The 21,567-nt window shown below is 38.4% G+C and overlaps 2 protein-coding genes across 2 annotated transcripts; both read left to right on the top strand.

Annotated features, from left to right (window-relative positions):
• The first annotated feature begins 8,724 nt into the window (after positions 1-8,724).
• On the top strand, positions 8,725-14,541 carry LOC117468792 (zona pellucida-like domain-containing protein 1). Its single transcript, XM_034113084.1, has 11 exons — positions 8,725-8,767; positions 9,514-9,627; positions 10,603-10,823; positions 10,942-11,123; positions 11,475-11,547; positions 12,020-12,117; positions 12,428-12,508; positions 12,709-12,880; positions 12,955-13,060; positions 13,903-13,932; positions 14,107-14,541. Exons 2-11 carry the CDS (start codon positions 9,522-9,524, stop codon positions 14,277-14,279), a joined length of 1,242 nt encoding a protein of 413 aa, XP_033968975.1. The 5' UTR covers positions 8,725-8,767; positions 9,514-9,521; the 3' UTR covers positions 14,280-14,541.
• A 2,335-nt stretch (positions 14,542-16,876) lies between these two features.
• si:ch211-229d2.5 (zona pellucida-like domain-containing protein 1) lies at positions 16,877-20,665 on the top strand. Its single transcript, XM_034113419.1, is given in 11 exon segments — positions 16,877-16,884; positions 17,003-17,115; positions 17,541-17,761; positions 18,081-18,265; positions 18,365-18,437; positions 18,543-18,640; positions 19,079-19,159; positions 19,433-19,601; positions 19,690-19,792; positions 20,339-20,359; positions 20,529-20,665. Coding segments are annotated over 11 exon segments (1,209 nt in total).
• The last annotated feature ends 902 nt before the right edge of the window (positions 20,666-21,567 follow it).

Raw genomic sequence — 21,567 nt, forward strand, 5'->3', positions numbered from 1 at the left:
CCTAGATCAGGTCTCTAGTAATTGTGTGCTCAAAGTGCACCAGATTGAAGCATTTTACTTAAAAATGTTAAAAAAATCTTCCCGGGGGGCCATACCCCCGGACCCCCCTAGAGGATGTGATGTCCACCCCCCAATTCAAACATGTTCATACAATACTGAATACATTTGAAGCCATTTTGACTATGTCAATAAGTTTCTGTTTTTGTAGTGTATTTGTCTTTTGTAGAGATTTTTCATTTATTCTTTATATATAAAATCTCGCCTAGGGCAGCAAATTGGCTAGAACCGGCCCTGGTACTAGGCCTCAAGAGCCTTTCTTGTGCTGGCAGAGACATAGAAACAAATTGGTGGGGCGCACTTCGCACGTGCACACACTAAAAAATTCCACGCGCTCCGCGCTCACATTATACTGGGCCCACGTGCCTTAGCACCGCTGCTATGACTCCATCCTAGGGGAAACACTGTAGGTAATAGATTAAGAGCGGTGAATCAGCTTAGACACAGGAAGTGCTCAAACGTTTGTGTGAGTTTATCAAATGTAGCAGTGATTCCATGTCAGCCACAGCTTGTCACAAAAAATCTTACTAATAGTGTATTTAACTAACTTAAACTAGCTTTATTAAATGTCAGGTCTTTGGCAGGAAAAACATTTTTAATCAATGATTTTATCACTGAGCACAATCTCGATTTTATGTTTTTAACGGAAACTTGGATTGAACAAAATAACAGTGCAGCTGTTCTTATCGAATCAACCCCTCCCAACTTTAGTTTTATGAGTCAGGAAAGAATGCATAAGAAAGGGGGTGGAGTTGCTATTTTGTTCAATGATTCCATTCAATGCAGGAAGACATCTTATGGGAACTTTGCTTCTTTTGAATATGTGGCCCTTCAGCTGAAATGCTCCTCTCGAGCTCTGTTCCTAAATATCTATAGACCACCCAAATACTGTGCAAGCTTTTTTGATGACTTTACTGAACTGCTGTCTATAGTGTGTATTGACTTTGACCGTCTAGTCATCGTTGGTGATTTTAACATCCATGTTGACAACCCCCAGGACAGAGGGGCTAAAGAACTGTTTTGTGTTCTTGATAACTATGGACTGACTCAGCATGTGACGGAGCCCACGCACAATAAGGGGCACACTCTGGACTTAATGATCTCAAAGGGTCTGAATATCTCTGAGGTTGTGGTGACTGATGTTGCACTCTCTGATCATTCCTGTGTTTTCTTTGAGAGCTCTATTTCTGTTCACAAAAAGGTTCAAAAAGAGGTAACCACAAAGCGATATTTAACTGAAAATACTAGGGAAATGTTTACTCAGAATCTTTCTTCCACACTTCCCCCTGCTAACATCTCAGTAAATGAGCTAGTAGATCATTTTAATTCAAAAATTTAAAATTGTATAGATGCCATTGCTCCAACTAAGGTAAAGGAAGTGATTGGCAAGAAAATATCTCCATGGAGAAAGGCCATGACCGTGAGAACAGAAAAAAGAGAGTGTCGAAAAGCTGAACGTATGGTGGCGAAAAACAAATCTCCATGTTCACTTTGAAATCTATAAAGAGAGACTTGGCCTTTATAATTTGGAATTGAAAAAATGCACGACAGTCTTTCTTCTCTGACATCATTACCAAAAACAAAAACAACGCACGTGCCTTGTTTGCTACCGTCGACAGACTAACTAACCCCCCAGTGTCAGTAGCCTCTGAATTTCTATCCACCAGGGCATGCAATGATTTTGCCTCCTTCTTCACTGACAAAATTCAGAAAATCAGACAAGCAGTCAGTGTCTCTGCATCAGGTACAGCGAATGTGTTGTCCCTATGTCCACCTAATATCAATTCAAACACCATGACACAATTCCATCAGATTAATGATAAAAACCTAGAGGACATTATTCAACTTCTGAAATCCTCCTCCTGCTGCCTTGATATTATTCCAACAGGATTTTTCAAAGATGTTTTTCATTGCATGGCCTCAGATCTACTTCATAGTAAACAAATCTCTTCACTCAGGTATTTTTCCACAGGCCCTGAAAACTGCAGTCATTAAACCGCTCTTAAAAAATAATAATCTAGATGCTTCAGTAAGGAACAATTACAGGCCCATATCAAACCTGCCATTTCTAGGTAAATCATTGAAAAAGTTGTTTTTCAACAGTTGAGTAACTTCTTGCATTTAAATAACTGTTTGGATGTGTTCCAGTCAGGCTTTCGTCCAAACCACAGCACTGAGACTGCTCTTGTAAAGGTCTTCAATGACATCCATTTAAACACAGACAGTGGCAGAACTTCAGTGTTAGTATTATTAGATCTCAGTGCTGCGTTTGACACTGTTGACCACAACATATTACTAGACCGACTAGAAAACTGGGTGGGACTTTCGGAAACAGTTCTAAATTGGTTTGAATCCTACTTAAAGGACAGAAAAAACTTTGTTTCTATAGGTAAATACACATCTGAGTTGACAAATATGACATGTGGGGTACCTCAAGGCTCCATCGTGGGGCCTCTTCTCTTTAACATCTACATGCTACCACTGGCTCAGATAATGAAAAACAACAAAATAAGTTACCATAGCTATGCGGATGACACACACATTTACGTAACAATTTCACCAGGAGACTATGCTCCAATTCAAACACTGAGTAAGTGCATTGAACAAATCAATGACTGGATGTGTCAGAACTTTCTCCAATTAAACAAAGATAAAACTGAGGTAATGGTTTTTGGAGCCAAGGCAGAACGTATAAAAGTTAGCATTGAGCTTCAGTCTGCAATGTTCAAAACAACAGATAAAGCCAGAAATCTAGGTGTAGTCATGGACTCTGACCTGAGTTTCAACAGTCACATTAAAACAGTTACTAAATCAGCCTACTATCACCTAAAGAACATATTGAGGATTAAAAGACTAATGTCACAGCAGGATTTGGAAAAACTTGTCTTTTATCTTCAGTAGATTCGACTACTGTAATGGTGTCTTTACAGGTCTCACTAAAAAATCTATTAGAAAGCTGCAAATTTTGCAGAGCTAAGCAGTCTCTGCAGAATATCTGATCTTACTCATGCACTTTCAACTCTTGATACATTTGGGTCAGCTGGATCAAACCTCTTGTATTGTCTCTTTCATTTCAATATTGTAGCCAAAAGTTGTCATTGAAAATCATTCCACTACACATCAAGCGTTTACATTTGAGAAATGTGAGCTTCTATAAACCAGGGCTTTAATTTCGAACGAGGCAGATTTGTAGTAAATAATTATTAAATAATAAAAATACGTTTTTGTTAGGCTGTCCTTGTTTTCAGTTGTGGGAGTTATTTGGTAATTTTCTTAAATTGCAGTGATGTGTCGAATTTCAGTCTTTTGTTTAGTTGTGTTTTCTTTATCTCCTATGATCTTTGGTTCATGAAATAGGATATCCTTCAGGATATTTAAATGTTCTTGCCTAATTATCCATTATGTAATTCCATCAATCAATCCTCTGTTGTTTGCTTATATCCATTCTTGTGAAGCACTTTCTAAAATGTGTTATACACAATGGTTTGTATTGGTTGTATCAATCAATCAATCAATCAAAGTGTATTTATATATCAAGTATATGAGCTGTTTCATACAGCCTCATGATGAAAGGAAAGTTCACCCTGAGATTGAGTGAAGGGCAAACTAATACCAGAATGAAACTATACGAAGATATTTAAGTCGGTCAGGACAGAAAACTGCTGTCTTTAATTAAATGTCAGGATCTTGGAGAATACCAAAGCTTCTCGTGCATAAGGTTAAAACTGTCTTGAAGTACAAACTTTGTACTTTGTGTAGGAAATGAGAGCAAAGCACTGGCATTTCAAACTGAAATAACAACGTAAATGGTATGCCGTCTAAATGTCTAATAAACGTTATACATCAGATTCATTTTCCAATTAATTCAACATGTTAGGCTATATTTAGTTCAGTCAGACACCTCAAGTTTAAAATGTTAATTAACGGCAGCATACAGCTTGAGTTTAGAGTCTAGGCTCCATCCTTATCACTCCCCGAGAATACAGTTTCCGTTGTCACTTTATATGCCAGAAGTTAAGTAAAACATTCTTTGTTACAAGTAAAAGCAATACAAATGTTTTTGTAAATTACTTAAGTGTTGACAGCCAAATATACTTAAAGGTAGGGTATAGGTAAGAATGGAGAAATAGCCTCGAGTGCGCTAGAATTTGAAAGTACGCAGCCGAAAGAAATCTGCCCCTTCCTTCAGACTTCCTTACAGAGCCCCTCCTCCAACACACACGAACGCACACATGACCAATGAGGACACGAGATATGTTTGTGCACGAGATGGAAGGCTGACAGGCAGGTCGGCCATCCAGTTATTTTAGCCGGGTCCGCTCAAATGATTGGTCGTGCTTTTTACAGCACCACGGCTTCCACAGATGTCATTTTTTAATGTATTTATTGTCAAAGCATTTAATGTATTCATTGCTATCGGGATGTTAAGAGCATTCCATGGAATATAACAAAAAGTGTTTCTGAAGTGAATGACCTACCCTACCTTTAATACCAACTGTTAAACTACGGAATATCTCTATTTGAGAATCATTACACTTTTACTTTTTATGCATTAATATGCACATTTGCTTTGAGGGTACGGCTGGCAAAGGTGAGCTTCAATGTAAGTTTATGTACTGCAAGGTACATTCATCCATTATAATACAACAATATGTATTAGTTGGTTATGATTTGATTTAATAATTTGGATCTCTAAAATAACTGTCAGATACATGCATACTGTGGTGTATAGAATAAAGTAGCATACAATGGAAATATTTAAGTGAAATAAAACAAATATATATTTAACTACAGTATTGAGTTAAAGCAGAAGACAGATCGGTGTAGACTGCAGCTGTTCTGCAGCGTGACACAGGGGGGCAGCACAGTGCCACCATTATCTCCAAACAAAGTCTGTCTTGTTGCTCACTTGTGGATCTGGAGCAGCTCAAATTGTCAGACTTAATGTTTTAATAAAACTAACTCTTAAATTCAAAATACTGCTGTGACAGGGTACAGTAAACAATCCAGTAAAGCATTGATCATTTATGTTAAACCATAGTGTTAATTCTGTGATCCTTTACCATTTTTCCCTGCTGGAATATTAACATAAACCAAATTCCGTTTTACAGCCAAATTTACATCACTTATTCAGTGTATTTTTTGACATTAGTTTTAAAGAACAAGCCATTAGCATGGTTATTAAGCCAAATTAATATTTTTAAATGAATTAAATGTGCATGTTTTATTACAACATACACCACATTTCGGCATTATTCTGTGCCGAATGTTGAAATGCTCAAGTCACTTGCATGCGTGTGGATAGATTAACTGTGTGAAATACAAAAAGCTATTTCCCTTTGACTGACATCCTTGACAAGGTCAAAAAATAAGCAGCGCTTCTTACATGTTGTGCTCTATATACAGGGTTGGGTTTCATACATAAACAATAAGCCATCATGTTGTTTTCCCTTCTCTCCTGGGCCTTTTCTTCGGTTTCCAATCCATCAAAGACACAGACTTCAAGAAAAGAATCATTCTCTATTTAAAATCATCAGGTTATTGATTTTTTATTCCAGAAGAAAGTACCTTTATAAACAAACCCTGTTCTTCAATTATCTGAATGTTACAATCTAATATCATTCATGGCAACAATCAAACATTATTTGGAAATTGCCCTTCTGCTGGGGGACAAAAAGAAAAGAAAAATAAGGTTTGTGGCTTTTTGAAACATGACACACTGAGGGACAAATCACAGACTTGCCTTTGATGATGGCCTCACTTTCCTATCAGTGTTACAACTGGAGCTTCAGATTACAGCCGGCACTCTCACGGGTTTTGTGATGCAGGCCAGATTGTGTGATTAAGATGTCTGTTTGTTGAGTCTGGATGTTTCAGGTTGATCAGATAGAGACGGCTCTATCAGGCAGATCTACGTTTGGTGGTGGGCCGGAGCCATTAAAAGTCTGGGAGCAAAACAACCTGCGGGAAACATTCACAAAGCTCAGGAGGGATTGCACAAAGGTGTTTGATAAAGGGGCTTTCCTGCAAACATGACAACTGGCAGATGAGGTCCAACACAGGGTGCAATGCGAGAGATATTTATGGATCATGCTATGCTTTAATGCCAAAATAACACGTAATGCATGATCAAAATGTACTGTGAAGAAAAGCAACATGATAAATGAGACCGTGAGCATTGTTTGTGTATGCACATGTTTTCCTCATACCCATAAGTGTATGATTTCACCATATATCTTAAAGAAAAGGCAGGTGACTGGAACACAAGTACACAAGGTATACTATACATTAGCTAAATAGGTCATTTGCTGGTTGAATTTGTAAAATAAGTAGGATGGTGATGGATTCAACACATGTATTAATTTCATGAGGCCATCTTATCCTGTGTGCTTGGAATGGCATGTTTGTTTGTAAGCGTTTCATATGATATTTGATTTCAGCACTACCTCATGAGAGGAGCAGGTGAGAATCAGAGAATAGCAAACACACCTGCAGCCTGCTGTGTTTGTTGGTCCTCTCGTACGCAAACATCTTATAATCGATTATTTGTACAAATGTAATGTACACAGATTAAAAAAGTCAAGTTAAAGAAAGATGCACAGAGCTGTATCAACACGCAGGGAAGCCCCAGGGCAAATATTAGCTGTGTGCACCCCACACCACAACGCCCCAACCTGTCATGCCCAAAGCCCAAAATAACAACAATAGGCCTTTCACAGCAGACATTTAACTTTTTACAGTATGAAAACAATGATATTCTTGTATTTAAGTGTCCAATTAAGCCATGATAGAAGTTTCCATCTAAGTTAGCGCAAATTGCATCTTATTTTACCAGTATATTATTGTGATTCTGAATCTCTTTTCCAAGGGAGTCCTATGCAAGCCAACACATTTTAAATAAATGAACAAACGACACAATTAAAACAATAAAGAAATGACATCAAACTATGGATGAAACTAATTTAAAATTGAAGCACATTGACTTCAACACAAAGCAGCAAGACAACATAGTTAAAAAGGGCCAGTCAAACCTCAAACCATTGAAAACAAAGAGGAACTAGGACATTTCAGTTTTTGTATTTAGTAGAGGTTAAATTCTCCTTGTTGTTCCTCATTGGAAGCGTCAGTGACGTGTAAGTCATATGCTTCATGTGCTTTATGATAAATGTAAGCCTTTTTCCACATTCCATTTGCTCTCCACTCAGGTGTTTGTATGTGAAAATTGAAAATACACTTAAAACTGGTGGATGGATACACTCGACAGCGAGCCACGATAACCTGGGACTGTAGCAGCTAAATGGGATTCAGCTATCATTCATTTTATTATTTACACCTGCATTCCTCCTACTGTGACTTGTCGAAATGTCTTCAATGAAAAAGGATTATATTCCTCCCCAGAATTTCTGTATGGCAGTTAGTTTGTGACCTTAAATGATCAATACCAATCTTTCTATAACCCGAGCTAAGAATTGATGTTGCATCTCCTTCATAATTCCACCAAGGACTCTGCAGCAATGCTAGTGATTCTATGAGGTTTTATTACTCATTGTGTTGGATAGATACACACAATTACTGAACAGGTTTAGAGAGGGCATCAAAACCAAATAACTTTAGAAATAGCCACCTAAGGGCCCTCACCATCACCGTGTTGTGTTTTAAAAGTGTGTATTACCTCACAACACACAGAGTAATTGTTATCCAGACAGCCTAGGGCCTTTCGGAGAGGATGCCTACTTTGTCAGGTTGTAAATTCAGCCTGAGATGTGTCTTATGCTGTGTCTGCTTTATCAGTAGCAGAAATGCATGAGGACCGTAGAACTAGAACAATAGAACTTTATAACTCCATCTGCTGAGGAAGATTTATTTAATTCAAAACTCAATAAAAGCGGATAAACGGACATTGTGTACATCAGATTACACAAGCAAACAATCAGTAATACTATCTTTTATTGCATGGTACTCTTATTGTGTTGAGGAAAAAACAGCAAGGAATAGAAAAATAATAAGAAAGTAAGAAAGAAAATTACTTGTTGCTTATACTGTCAATCCAACAGTCGCAAACTAAATTATTTATTGATTGAAACCACCAATTGAATGACTCAGAAACTGGATTCTTCACAGCTCTCTGCATAATCTTTTCATGCTCTGTGACACAGAGCTCCATGGTGTCCAAAAACTGCTCAAAATACCCAGGAAAATGAGTCACAATGTCGCACTGGATGACATGTCCCAGCATTATGAAAACGGGCACTTTAGTATATTGAGTAAATCCCACCAAAAGCTGTGCGACACAGCTGAAAATACTCAGTAGAGGAGCAAATGTGTATTAATAGACAACTTAAAATAGCCCACAACACATGCATCATTCACTCCTGTTTGAGTAACAATTGATTAAAGATGTTAAAGAAAAGTGTTTTTTTATTTAACTTTACTTGATTAACAGTTTTTAGTGTATGTCTTCAGTTTCACAGTAAGACAAATACTGTCCTCGTAAAACCTCTTTGTATAGATCAGTTTAAAGGTCAGATAAATCTGCAATAAAATGTGAGTTGGTTATCTCGAGGCAGAGTAACAATCCTTTAAAACCCTGCACACTTTTAACTTCAGCAGCAGCGAACACACCACTGGAGATGTACACCCCACTGAAGGCCTTTACTCTAAGTGACGCCTTGTGCATCACAATTACCCACACACAGCCCTGCATCAGACCGTGAGTTGACTTTTATTTTCATGTGAATGTGGGCCGCAGTGGCAGACGATGACAGCTTAATTCCCGGGCCGGGCCCCCCCTGCTGGGGCCCACCGTTTGTGTGAGCTGACAGACGGAGATCAGACTGAGGAGAGACGAGTGGGAACCCTCAGAGTGCGCTCAGGTTTCTGGGCGCTGTGAAAAGATTTGTCCAAACTATTCATATCTGACGAAGTTTCCCATGTTCTGCACTGCAGCGGGGTTTTCGTATAATGAGCTCCTCTATCTCTCTCATCTATGCTCACACAACAGATACAGATAAAGCTGACTTTAGTTTAGGTCCTTGCTGCCAGCAAAAACTACACGCCAGTGTTGAACTTTTCTCTCGTCACAAACCAGGGGAAGTGGGGGTCCATCCAATTACTTTGGAAAACGCAGGAAACAGGTGTAGAAAAAAGAGGAGTGGGGATACAAATGAGGTGACCTCAGTTTAAAAAGGGGTTGGGTAATAGGTGTATTTGGCCAACATGAGCACCTGAGGTAAAAGGGGTCAGAGGGAGCAGGGTAAGAAGGATTAACGGTCCTGGGGAACGAAGGTTGTTCTACTTTGATAGAGGTCAGAGGGTGCAGCAGTTGGGGTGAAAAGGAAAGGCTTCTGGGCATTGTTTTTTAAAACCTAATTTAGCTTTTCTTTTCACACATACCCGAGGAATGTGGATATAGCAATGTTGACCTTCTGAAGATGACAGTGGGAAAACCTCTCTCAGGTGCTGAGATGACACGAGTGTGCTTTGTCTTCCTGCTGATGAGTAACGCCGCCTCGGTCTCCACACAGTTTAATGGATACAACTGCGACGCCAGCTACCACAGCAGGTTCCCTGGTAGGAATACTTTCACTTAACACGCTTTCTCGTTAAAATCCATACACTCTTTTGTCTACAGGTATGTTACACAGGTACAACAGGACATTTTTCTCCAAGTGTTAACTGTAACTCCTCCGAAGCACATCATTATAGTATTACACACATGAATAAGGCTTTTAGTGTGTTGAAAACATGAATTAACTGTTACTATGTGTGTTAAATAAACCTTTATGAATGCTTTAATAACTATGCCTCAACAGCGTGTGATAACAGCCTGTATTGATGTTAACTTGTGAGTGTGTCGTGTTAAAATGTGCTCCTTGAGACACCTTATTTAGCAACTACCACAGAAGCAGCTTTGAGTATACTTGTCCAGGTGTTTTTATTAATGTTGTCCATCCGTCTATCTTTAGACTGACTTGTATAGTGTCACAACCACGCAAGATGTAGAAACAACACTTTACAGGTGTGTAGTTGAGATCAAAATGAAAGTGGAGTACATAATGGGGGTGGTTTTGTGCTGAAAGTTGAAGAGCAGTTTTAAAAAGGGGTTATCAGAACAAAAGATAATGAGAAGTTGTTTACCTGTGGCAGCTTTAGCAACAGTAATTAGTTTATTCGATATTTGAAGACTGTGTTCCTCAGTTTCGAGGACTTTTTTTGTATTATCCTACCCAATAAATAGTATGAACAAAATAACAAAAACACGTCATATATATGGATTAAATGCAAGTAATGTCAATGTCAATTAGCTACATCACATTGGCAGCAATTTTCAAATTTGGGCAACATATTCACAGATTCATTTTCCCATACATTTGTACAACTTTCACTAATAAAATAACTCCATACTTGTGGCATGCACTGGCCATGGGATAGCTGTAAGAAAATAAACAAATGTATCTGCCAATACCTGAAAGCAATCATTAGCCTTTATAATTAAAATAGTTAATCCAAACCTTTTCTCTTTCTCTCCTTCCTGTGTTCCTTCAGGTGAGCGGGACATCAGTGTGTACTGTGGTGTTCAGACCATCACCTTGAAGATCAACTTCTGCCCCGTGCTCTTCTCTGGCTACACGGACACAGATTTGGCCCTGAACGGTCACCACAGTGATGCCCAGTGCCGTGGCTTCATCAACAACAACACCTTCCCCACAGCAGTCCTGTTCAGCATCAGTCTCAACACTCTGGAGGCCTGTGGTAACAGCCTGGTGGTAAAGAATACACAAACACAATCACATGACGTTAATGTAATCAATAAGCAACTGCATCTTGTTGTTAATTGACCTGGGAGGAAGAAAGGTGACATGGCTGAGATGTTTGTCTCTGCAGGTCAGCACAGCCTACGGGGCCAATGCCTATGGGAACATGTCTCTGGTACAAATTGGGAATGTCTCAGGCTACATCGACACCCCTGACCCGCCGGCTATAATCAGCTACCTGCCCGGCCTGCTGTATAAATTCAGCTGCAGCTACCCGCTGGAGTACCTGGTCAATAACTCACAGCTGGCATCGTAGGTTGCAAGTTGCTGCCAAAAAACATCAAATTGTGTGTCAAAAAGAGAGATTTACCATCAGGAAATACTTATTGGATTTTACCTTTACATTTATTTATTTAATAAGGAAACCATTAGGATTTGTTTATTGTATTGAAAAATGATGATGACATAAAGTGCCTGGTTGAAACCCTGAGAGAAATTGTGTAATGTGTTTTTTTTTATCATTTATTTAACAATTTATATTTTCTTCTAAGATTCAGCTTTATGGTTGTATAGCATTAATACCTGTTATTTTTTTAAATTATCAAGTGAATACCTTCAAAAGAGAATTAAATAAATCAATATATGTGTTGAATCTATTCACAGCTCATCTGTTGCTATATCTGTCAAGGACAGCAACGGTACATTTGTGAGCACGTTGAATATGATCCTGTACAACGTGAGTACACTGCTGGGTTCATCCTATTATATAAAATATTTTATGTGGAAAGGCATGAATTTTGAAGCTCTGAATGAGGAGGGGTTTTTATGTTCATAATCTTTTAATAAAGTCAGTGTACTAATTTTTCATTTTTCATTTATGATTTACTTGATTTACTTGATTTATTTTCAGGACCAAAACTGACAAATAATGGAATGTTTTTTTCTCTACAATTGACGTGGGCAGTGTGGTTTAGTTTGAGTCAATTCAACTAGTCCGTCTTGTTGCTGCAAATACTCACACATTAGAGCACCAAATGTATATTCATTTACCACTTGAAATAGTCCCCAAACAGCAGTGCCCAGCTGTGTTAAGAAATGAAAAGGCTTTTTCTATTTAAATGAAGGCCCCCTTTACTCTTATAAATTATCCCATTCCATATTTTGAATGGAAAAACTAACTTTTCACTTTGACGTTTTTTCTTGGTCAGGATTCCACCTACAATCAACCCCTGTCTATTCCAATGGCTGGACTGGCTCTGAAAACCAGAGTCTTTGCTGCTGTGAAAGCCACAAACTTAGACAAACGGTACCAGATAACATCTTATTATTTTCTACTGAATGTTGATTTTCAGATGTCTTAAATATTGTTTATGTGGTAGGCATTTATTCCATTACAACAACAACCTGACATATTGGTTATACAAAACATCTTTCCCACCATCACTTTTAAAGATTAAGTCTGTTTTTTCTATGGTTTGCCTGCATTCATTATGCCATTATGTTATTATTATACTTGAAGGCGCCAGTCTGCAGCAGAGAAAGCCCTGATCTGTGCTTTCCCATGTGCAGTTAGATCTGTATCCTCCATCAGGGCTCACAGTTTTGTCCCTCTGCAGGTGGAACATCTTGATGGACTACTGTTACACAACCCCCTCAGGGAATCCTAATGATGAACTTCGCTATGACCTTTTCTTTGGGTAATCTCGCTTTTTTCCCTCTTCAAGATAATGACTTGATAAACCACAAAAGAGAGTCATTTTCCATTCAGGCTCTCCAAAGGGCTTATCCTTAATGAATGCTACCCTTTCTCATTGAATGCTTAAGCAAAACCTAGAAGTAAAATATGTAATTTTCAGTGTGCACATATGAGTATCTGTGTTGTTCTCTTGTGACACAGCTGCTCCAAAGACCCACAGACGACAGTTTTTGAGAATGGGAAGAGTCAGATGGGCCGATTTTCCTTCGAGGTTTTTCGTTTTGTTAAACACAGACACCAGAAGATGTCAACTGTGTTTCTGCACTGCGTCACCAAGCTCTGCCGGGCAGACGACTGCATCATGCTCATGCCGGTGAGTCTAAAACTTTTCTCAGTTTGTGTCTCCTGACATCAATGAGGACTGAATTTGTATGATATGATTGGCAGATTTGTGCGAAACGACGTAGGAGGGATGGAGAGGAGAGCATTGATTCCCCACCAGTTGCATCTGGGAACGCCATCATCACAGCTGGACCAATCATCACCAGGAGTGGTATGAACAATGAAATTACATAAAAAGGAAGAGTTTGACATTTCTGGGATAAACTTATTTGCTTTTTTGTTGAGGGTTAGATACAAAGATACCACTCATGTCAAACATGCAGCTACGTTCACCATTAAATATGAAGAGCACTGGCTGTCAATAACCCCCTGTAAAGCACATTTTGATATTTACACCATGGTTTTTGTACTGATTAAACACACCAGAAATAACATGTTACTTGGTGAGCTTTAAAGGTGCTTTCAGGCGGTTTTGTTAGCTTACCAAGGACGATGTGTCCTTATGTTTCAAGTCTTAATGCTTAGCTAAGCTAATGCTATGGCTTGTGGCGTTAGCTTAATATGATATCTATACAAAAGCCATGTCAATAAAACAATATGTTGGGGCTCTAAAGCTTGCTAATTAACTACTTTTTGTTTTCTCCCAGAGAGTTTGAATGAGGAGATTGTGAGCTTATTGCACAACGATTAGAAAACGGAGAAACCGCTATCCTGGACACAAAGATAGTCTCATATAAACTCATGTACAACATGTGTTTGTACAAATTAAACAAACATGATATAAAGTGTTAATTAGTGAGCTTTAGAGCGGCAGATTTGGTTATCTCTGGGCAGAGCAAGGCTTACTATTTCCCCTGTTTAAAGTATTTATGCTTAGCTAGGCTAACCGGGTTCAACTTCAAATCTAACAGACAAATAAGAAAAATGGGAATAAGAAAATGGGATCAATCTTCTCAGCAAAAAAGCAAAAATAAACATCCAGGGAGTCATTGAAGATTAGCCTGTAGCCTGTAAAAATGCTTCTAATAAACACTTTTAAAAAATATTTTCCAGATGAAACTCCTGCCAACAACTCCCAACTCGGTAAGCTTCTGTTGTCACAAATGAGAAAATGTTTTAAATATATTCTGTGACTAAGTCCTGTTAAGATTGCAGAAACCATGAACATTGGTGGAAACGCTGGTTATGTTAGGCCTTCATCAAAGGACATGTCTGTTTTAAGGGTCTGCCTTTCTTCACTTTTCCTAACCCCCCCAGCGACCGGTACCCCCCCCCACCCGATGAACCCAGTGACCAGTGCTCTGATCTCGGGCATGGTAATCCTGGGCGGGGTCAGCGTGGGCTTCTCGCTGCTGTCGCTCCGCCTCCTGAAGAAGTCCCGCCTCCCAGCAACCTCGGCATCAGGTGTTTGGAACACCACCTTTAAATGAATAAACATCTGTAAACGATAACAACATGGTACTGACCGTATGTGAAGAATGAGTACACATGTTGGGTTCAAAATGTGTATGTGTGCTTTCCTTTTTACACACATTAATAAATGTGGATATTTTATTGTTGTAGGTGTTTTGTATTTATTGCCTTTAATACCTCATTATTCTTGTTTAATTAATTGTCATCTATTGGTGGATAATCACAGTGTTTACAGAAGATGTACACTCATATCTATTATGCAAATGGTAAAACGTTATTCTTTAGAACTTGTAATAAAAGATTGCATCAGAAATGTTCTCTTTCTCTCTTTGATGCAACTTATGAAAATTACTTGTTTTGACTAAATGTATCTTGTTTTTTCCAGATCTGAGGAAATTAGCTGATACACAAGGTTAGACTGAAACCAAAACAGCTTATAAACCATTCAAACAAAAAAGGGGAATATATCTTCTGTTTTCATTCAAATAGCATTTAAGCTATAGCATTACAACCACCTGTTATGAAGCATTTTACAGTGTTTCAAAATAAAAAGAGTTACGATGTATCCCTGAATGTTGAATTCTGTTATAAGCTTCCTGTTGCATTTATAGGTTTAAAGAACATGTTTGGGATTTAGAATACACAAAAACTATAAATTGTATCCGTCTTAAATGGAAATGTACATACTTTAAACAGGAAAAATAAATGTCAACAATTTAGAAAAAACACTTCACCTCGATGCCGGGAGTTAGAAAAGTTTTATGATGTTACAGAATCAATGTATTCAACATATGTTTTAGGAATATTGTTGCTGTTGAGTATTTAAGCTAGATAAACCATTTAAACGTTTTTTTTTTAAGAAAATACATATTTCACATACTGTATCAGGAAGTTGATTGTTTTCACTGTTCTCTATGTACTGTAAATGATAGGTAACATACAAACATTTAAGCACTATATACACATAATAAATACAAATGTATAATGTATACTGTGTATAAACAACAAGAGGTTTTGAATAAGGAAAATGTTTTAATGTTAATGTTTTGGAGATACAATGATTTCACCAAACATTGTATCAGCAACTTTGTGTTATATTATTATACTAAATATGCATATAAAGTACACTTTGTTAGTCAACATTGTGTGGCTCAGGCCCAATGATAGGCATTTTTGTTGTTGGTAACAAATTCATCTTTAATTAGGTAAGGAAAGGTTGCCATTTCCTCAATCATTGATTCGACTAAAGGAAGTTTATTTATCCCTCTTTAATATCGACACCTGTAAAAGTTTTCCAAATGTCACGGCCTTGTTGGTGTCCAATCTCAAGGAAAATGAGCAAAATACCAAGCACAGCAAGAGCTCATTTGATGACTGCCAGAATTAATCTTTCCATTTTTGCCATATTGATTTTCTTTTCCGATGACCTATATAAATGTCTTTTGCCGGCAGCTGCGTTTCAAGTATCTGACTCCACGGCTGTTTTTGTGACCTGCACGGCTTTGCTGCATTCACTGCTCTTTATCACTCTAATCCCTCATTTCAACAGCCATTTTGAGATGTATTCAGCGTTCACAATGACCACAGATAACTGAAATGAGAGGAATAAATGCTATCATCCACCCTCTCAGTTTATTATCAGAGATAATTGATTAAACCCTCCTCCAAAATTGGAAATGAGGCTGGGAATTGGCTTTGAATGCTTAAGTCAATCTCAAGCTAGTCACAACCAAAGAAAATGTTTTCCGAAGAATAAATATGGGGGTGTGTCTGTTGGGAAAGATGAGAGGCCTGAAGGAAGCTTATGGCATGTTTCAGTGCACACAGGATGACAATAACAATATTTCCTGTATTTGTTTTGTGTCATGCATTTGACAGAACATTCACAAAGAAGCCCATCCTTCAACTTGACCCCAATCAGAGTTTTCTCTTCCCAGAAGGCTCACCTGACAAGATCGGGTTCCCAGCTGTCTTTCAATCATTTCACTCAAACCTCAACACTCAGTTAACTGAAAAAGATGCTAGAATAGTATTGCTAGGTCTACGTGGAGCACAACATTCTAAAAAGTAAATCTTTATTTGCACTTTAAAAATAAGGAACACTTAATGGTCAAATATAATAAATGTAAGTGACATTGTTATTCTGACCAACATGTTAGATCCTGATAACATGCCATGACTGATGAGCATCAAAAGACGTTATTTAAAAGGAATGTTGTGCCGATTTATCAAAAGAAACTCCAGAAGACAGTAGGTCATCTTTCCTATATTAAGTGTGAGGCCCCAGGTGGATAGAAACCATACATGTTCTTACTTTATTATGTTTCATATTAGCAGGCAAAGGGGGCTGCATTTCACACACAAAGTCACAAAGCCTTAAGAACATTGTTAAATACATACAACTTAGAAGGGAACTGTGTTGGGTTTCATCATCTGCCTCCAGGAGAGGACCACAATCACAAAAAGTGAATTGTTTGCGCAAACTGAGGCAGCCCCTTCTAAAGTCCTATTGACCCTGTTTCTGTCCAATCCTAAAACAGTGTTTTGACCACACCATGTATTTCACCATATATAAAACAGACCACTGCGCTCTTATTCACAACAAGCAAAGACAATGAGGGGGTGAGAATTGAGCAGACTAAGTTTTCTTGATTGACAGCTCTGGATCATGCATCAACATTTGGACCGTTGCTTATATTTGGACCATTTTCTGTGTTTGACATCTGTGTGTTTTCCACAGAGGGCCGAGCAGGGAGATGGCTATATTCAGCTTCCTCATCCTGACCTCCTTGTGTATTGCAGGCCGAGAGGCCTTCAGCATATCTGAGTGTGGAGCATATGCCAGACGACCAGGTAAGATGAGCGTAACCTACAATACCATTTATTATTTTTTTATGTGGATTGAAGGGAGCACATTGATTTTCGTTCAGATGTAGACAAGCCATATTGATTCAAGTTTACTGGTAAATGTGTTTGCCCGAGAAAAGTAGATGTTAAATTAGCCGTCATTAATTAATAGTTTAGGATTTTATTAACTGTTCGATCTTCTTGTGTAACCATTTATTTCATTTATGTATATTTATACATACATGTCATTTGTAAATGTATTTTTTAGGATGATTTTGCATACTTGTCTTTGTGTGTTATTTATGCACACAGAACAACATTCCTTCATTTTAATGTGAATGCTAAAGAGTAGTTTTGATAGTTATGATTCATTTAAAAGAATTAAATAATGGTGGAAACTTTCAATAACTATTCCATCTTCTCACCATCAGAGTACACTGACATCACTGTGGTGTGTGGCACATCTACCATCGACCTGGCAATTCAAATCTGCCCGGTTTTCTACACGGGATACAACACAAGCCTACTGATCCTCAACCGCATCCGGGACAGTGTGGACTGTCAGGGGACCCTGGACACCTGGGTGACCCCTCCTGTGGTGAGGTTCAGCTTCCCCATCAGAGAGGGAAACGCCTGTGGGAGTAACTTCCTTGTGAGTAATTTATCAAAGTGTTCTGATTAAAATTATGCTGGATGTTGATTGTCTGAAATATTATACTTTAGCTGAGGAGAAGTTTGTAGAACTGAAAGGGTATCTTAGTATTGTGGTAAAAGCTAGGTAAGAAAAAGTTTAAAAAGGCTAGAAATAAGACCATTTTATATAAAACATGACATCCTAAAACTCCTTTTCTGAGAAGAGGGAGCAAGTTGTTCCACTTTCTCTCTGTGATTTCATCACTACCCTGCTGAGACGAAATTCATTTTAAAGCATTTCTCAAATAATCATATAATTCCATTAAATAATTCCTCAGACCACGAGTGCACCAGGGACAGGAATATTTGCTGACTTCTCCAACATCCAGAGAGTCAACATCAGTGGGGCGGTGCGATCCTTTGACCCCACCCCCGGGACGATCACCTACAACGCAGAGCTCAAGTACTACTACTCATGTGCTTATCCTCTGGAGTATCTCATCAACAACACCCAGGTGGATGTGTAAGTTTACACTTATAGAATGTGGGTCAAACTATACATTTACACATCTTACATCTCACATCTGTGCAACGTGTGATCTCGTTCTTTTCTTCCTCGTAGGTCATCCTCCTACATTGCTTTGAAGGACAACAATGGGAGCTTTATTAGCACCCTCAGCATGGCCTTGTTCCAGGTACCTTAAATCCTTTACATAATATAGATGCCCTGCATGGCACCAACATACATTTTATAATATTATGTATGCACTTAATGTTCTTACCTTCTCATCATTTGCCAGGATATAAATTACACCACACCCCTTGTCTTCCCACCTCTGGGCATCGAAATGAGAACCAACATCTACGTGCAGGTGGTTGCATCCAACCTGACATCACAGTAAGAACATTTCACATGTTAAAAGACCTGCAGCTTTTACTTTCTTTGTTTCAGAGCTGGACAAATATGTATTAAAGTAATAAAAACTACATTTAAATATTACCAAATACTGTACTTGAAAATGTCCTTTGATTTTGAGATACTTTGTGGTTATTAACACTTCTATTGCACAACTATTTATGGAGAAATATTAAATGTTTACTAACCTACATTTTTCTGATAGCTACTTACTTCTAAAACCCTGGCAAAAAAAAGATGACCCAGATGTTTGGGTTTTTGATTTACCACTTTGTCAGGCATATTTTTCATAAAATAATACTTCAAATCGTTAAAGAAATGTCTCTCCTAGTCTCCAACCACGTGACTTTGTGTCAAGAGATTGTAAATGTGAGGTTTCCACCTGGGACCCTCAGTCTCTGACTCGGTCTCTCTCCACAGGTACTTTGTTCTTCTGGACCGGTGCTACGCCTCGGTGAATCTGCAGCCCTCTAACTCCACCATTTTTTATCTATTTGTTTCGTAAGTCAAAAAAACTTGAGCTTCCAACTTTTTCCCAGTCCTACTAGATTTTATAATGGGTTCTGTCTCGGTCCAGCAGTTTAAACTTTAACACGTACTTCACGTTTCTCCTCTCTTCCATGACAAAAGGGCTCCACACTTCCTCCTCTGAATCCAAAGGGAACTCTTGTCTTGATTTCCTCTCCCTGCCTTTCTATCATTGATACAGTGCATGTACGTATATCCCTGTGATGTGCAAATGGGGCACTTGTGAGGTTTGCCTTTTATTGAAAGGTGCTCCATAGATCAGCTCACCACCATGCTGGAGAACGGGGATAGCCAAAAGGCCCGCTTCTACTTCCCAGCGTTCCGCTTCATGGAGCAGCAAAATTAGACCATCTCCACCTACTATCTGCACTGCATCACCCGGCTCTGTGAGCGCAGCACCTGCAGCACCTTCAAGGTGAGAAGACACTGCATGCATTTCAAGCAGAAAACTCAACATAAGCCGGGTCATAAGCTCATGTCTCTCCATATGGTTTGATCTGCAGCAATGCAACAGGAAGAGGAGGAGCGTACAGTCCACGGTCTTCCAGGAGGGCATCACTGAGCCGTCTGTGATCACTGTGGCAATAAAGGCCAAGACAAAAAACTGTAAGTCACACATGTGTCTTTATTCTTTGTGCATATGAGATTTATGTGTGCTATTTTACAGAAATCTTCATCAGACATTACTACCAAGGAAACACTACAGAGCAGGATACATATAGAGAAAGAGGCAACATTCACAAGAGAGAACTGAGAGAACATTTGAAAAGAAAAACCAACATTGACTTAAAGTGTCCTTATAGGTGACAAAGTATGTCTAGAAAATAGGTAAAAGGAGATAAAAATGAGAATGATAAAAGAAAAACAGATATACAAGAAAATGTTGCACTATCACAGGATTGATTCAAATATAATATATAAACCACATAAATGATCCAAAAAGGTTACCATAGAATTTATACAAAAGAAACGTACCACTACTTTCCGCTTTTTTTTTAATCAAGCCCTTGTAAAACAGTTTTCTCTCGGCACATCACACACTTATGACCCTTCTCTCCTTATTGTTTTTAACTCTTCTTCTCTGTAATTTAATTTATGTTTGAGGATTATTCCCTCCTAATGAAATTCTGGCCCTTCCTGTCTGTCTTGCAGCGATTCAATCCAAAGAAGAGGGTGAGTATGTTATTTTTGAATTTGACTGCCATGAGAAAAAGCCTTTCACAAAGTTTTTAGTAATTACATTCCCTCAGAAATGGAAAGCACTTTTTATCTACAGCGTGTCATAAAGTATTTTGTTTCTGGAGCAGAGAATTCTAATGGTCATCATCTCATTTGTGCACAGCGCTGTCTGGTGGCCGGTCTGAGGGCAAGGGCGCGTCTGTTGGCCTGGGCATTGCTGTGGCTCTCCTCGTTGTGCTAGGGGTCGCAACTATTGTGATGGCAGCATCTTTTTATCGGACACTGAAGCGGCTAAGCTAGCAGCAGCCCATAACACTGAAGACCAGCTAAGGCTAAATGACCTAATGAGAGGGTGACATTCAAATACTCTTGGAGGCGCATAGTGTATGTATGAAGGCTGTCCTGAATCAAACTATTGATTGGAGCACTCCAATCCTTCACAGTCTGATAGATGTTATTGAAGGTGAAGTCTGAATAATGCACCTGTCATGATGCACTGCATGGTAAAGAGTAAAGAAAGATATTCAGTTGCTTTCTTAAAGGCATAGTTCCACATTTTGAGAAATATAGTCATTTGCTTCCTGCATGAAGTAACTTTCAAAATAACTATTGTGCAACATAACATTCAACAAAATGAAGAATTTTCAATATTACACTTACATTTCTATATTAACTAAACTAATAATAGCCTTATAAATAGGGAACTTTAGAGGTGCTGGTAGGTCATCTGTTACCTTTTAACCGAACCAGTCTAACTTCTCCCTTCTGTTTTCAGGCTTCATGCTAAGCTAAGCTAACTGGCTGCAGGCTTGAGCTACATGTTGAGTTTGAAAACATGAGAGCAGCCTCAATATTTTCATCTGACTCTCGGCAAGATGGCATATAAGTGTAACAGGAAGGCAATACATTTGAATTATAGCAAAATATATCACATTTAATTTACTGCCATTGACTAAATGCTCTCTTTTTCATCTTGTTTATAAATGAATATCTACATCTGTCCATGTCATGAATTATGAATGAAACACGAAGCTCTAAATTACTTTGATGGTTTTAAAGCCATACAATAGCTGACATGTGTTTATGTTATATGTAAAAATGCATGCGTAATTAATAAAGTTTTAGATGCAAAGTGAGTGTGCTATTACCCCTTTTATAACCAAATACAAAGTTTTCACTTACAATAAATGATACTGTACCAG

This window comes from Trematomus bernacchii, unplaced genomic scaffold (assembly GCF_902827165.1).
Source record: "Trematomus bernacchii unplaced genomic scaffold, fTreBer1.1, whole genome shotgun sequence".
NCBI lineage: Eukaryota > Metazoa > Chordata > Actinopteri > Perciformes > Nototheniidae > Trematomus > Trematomus bernacchii.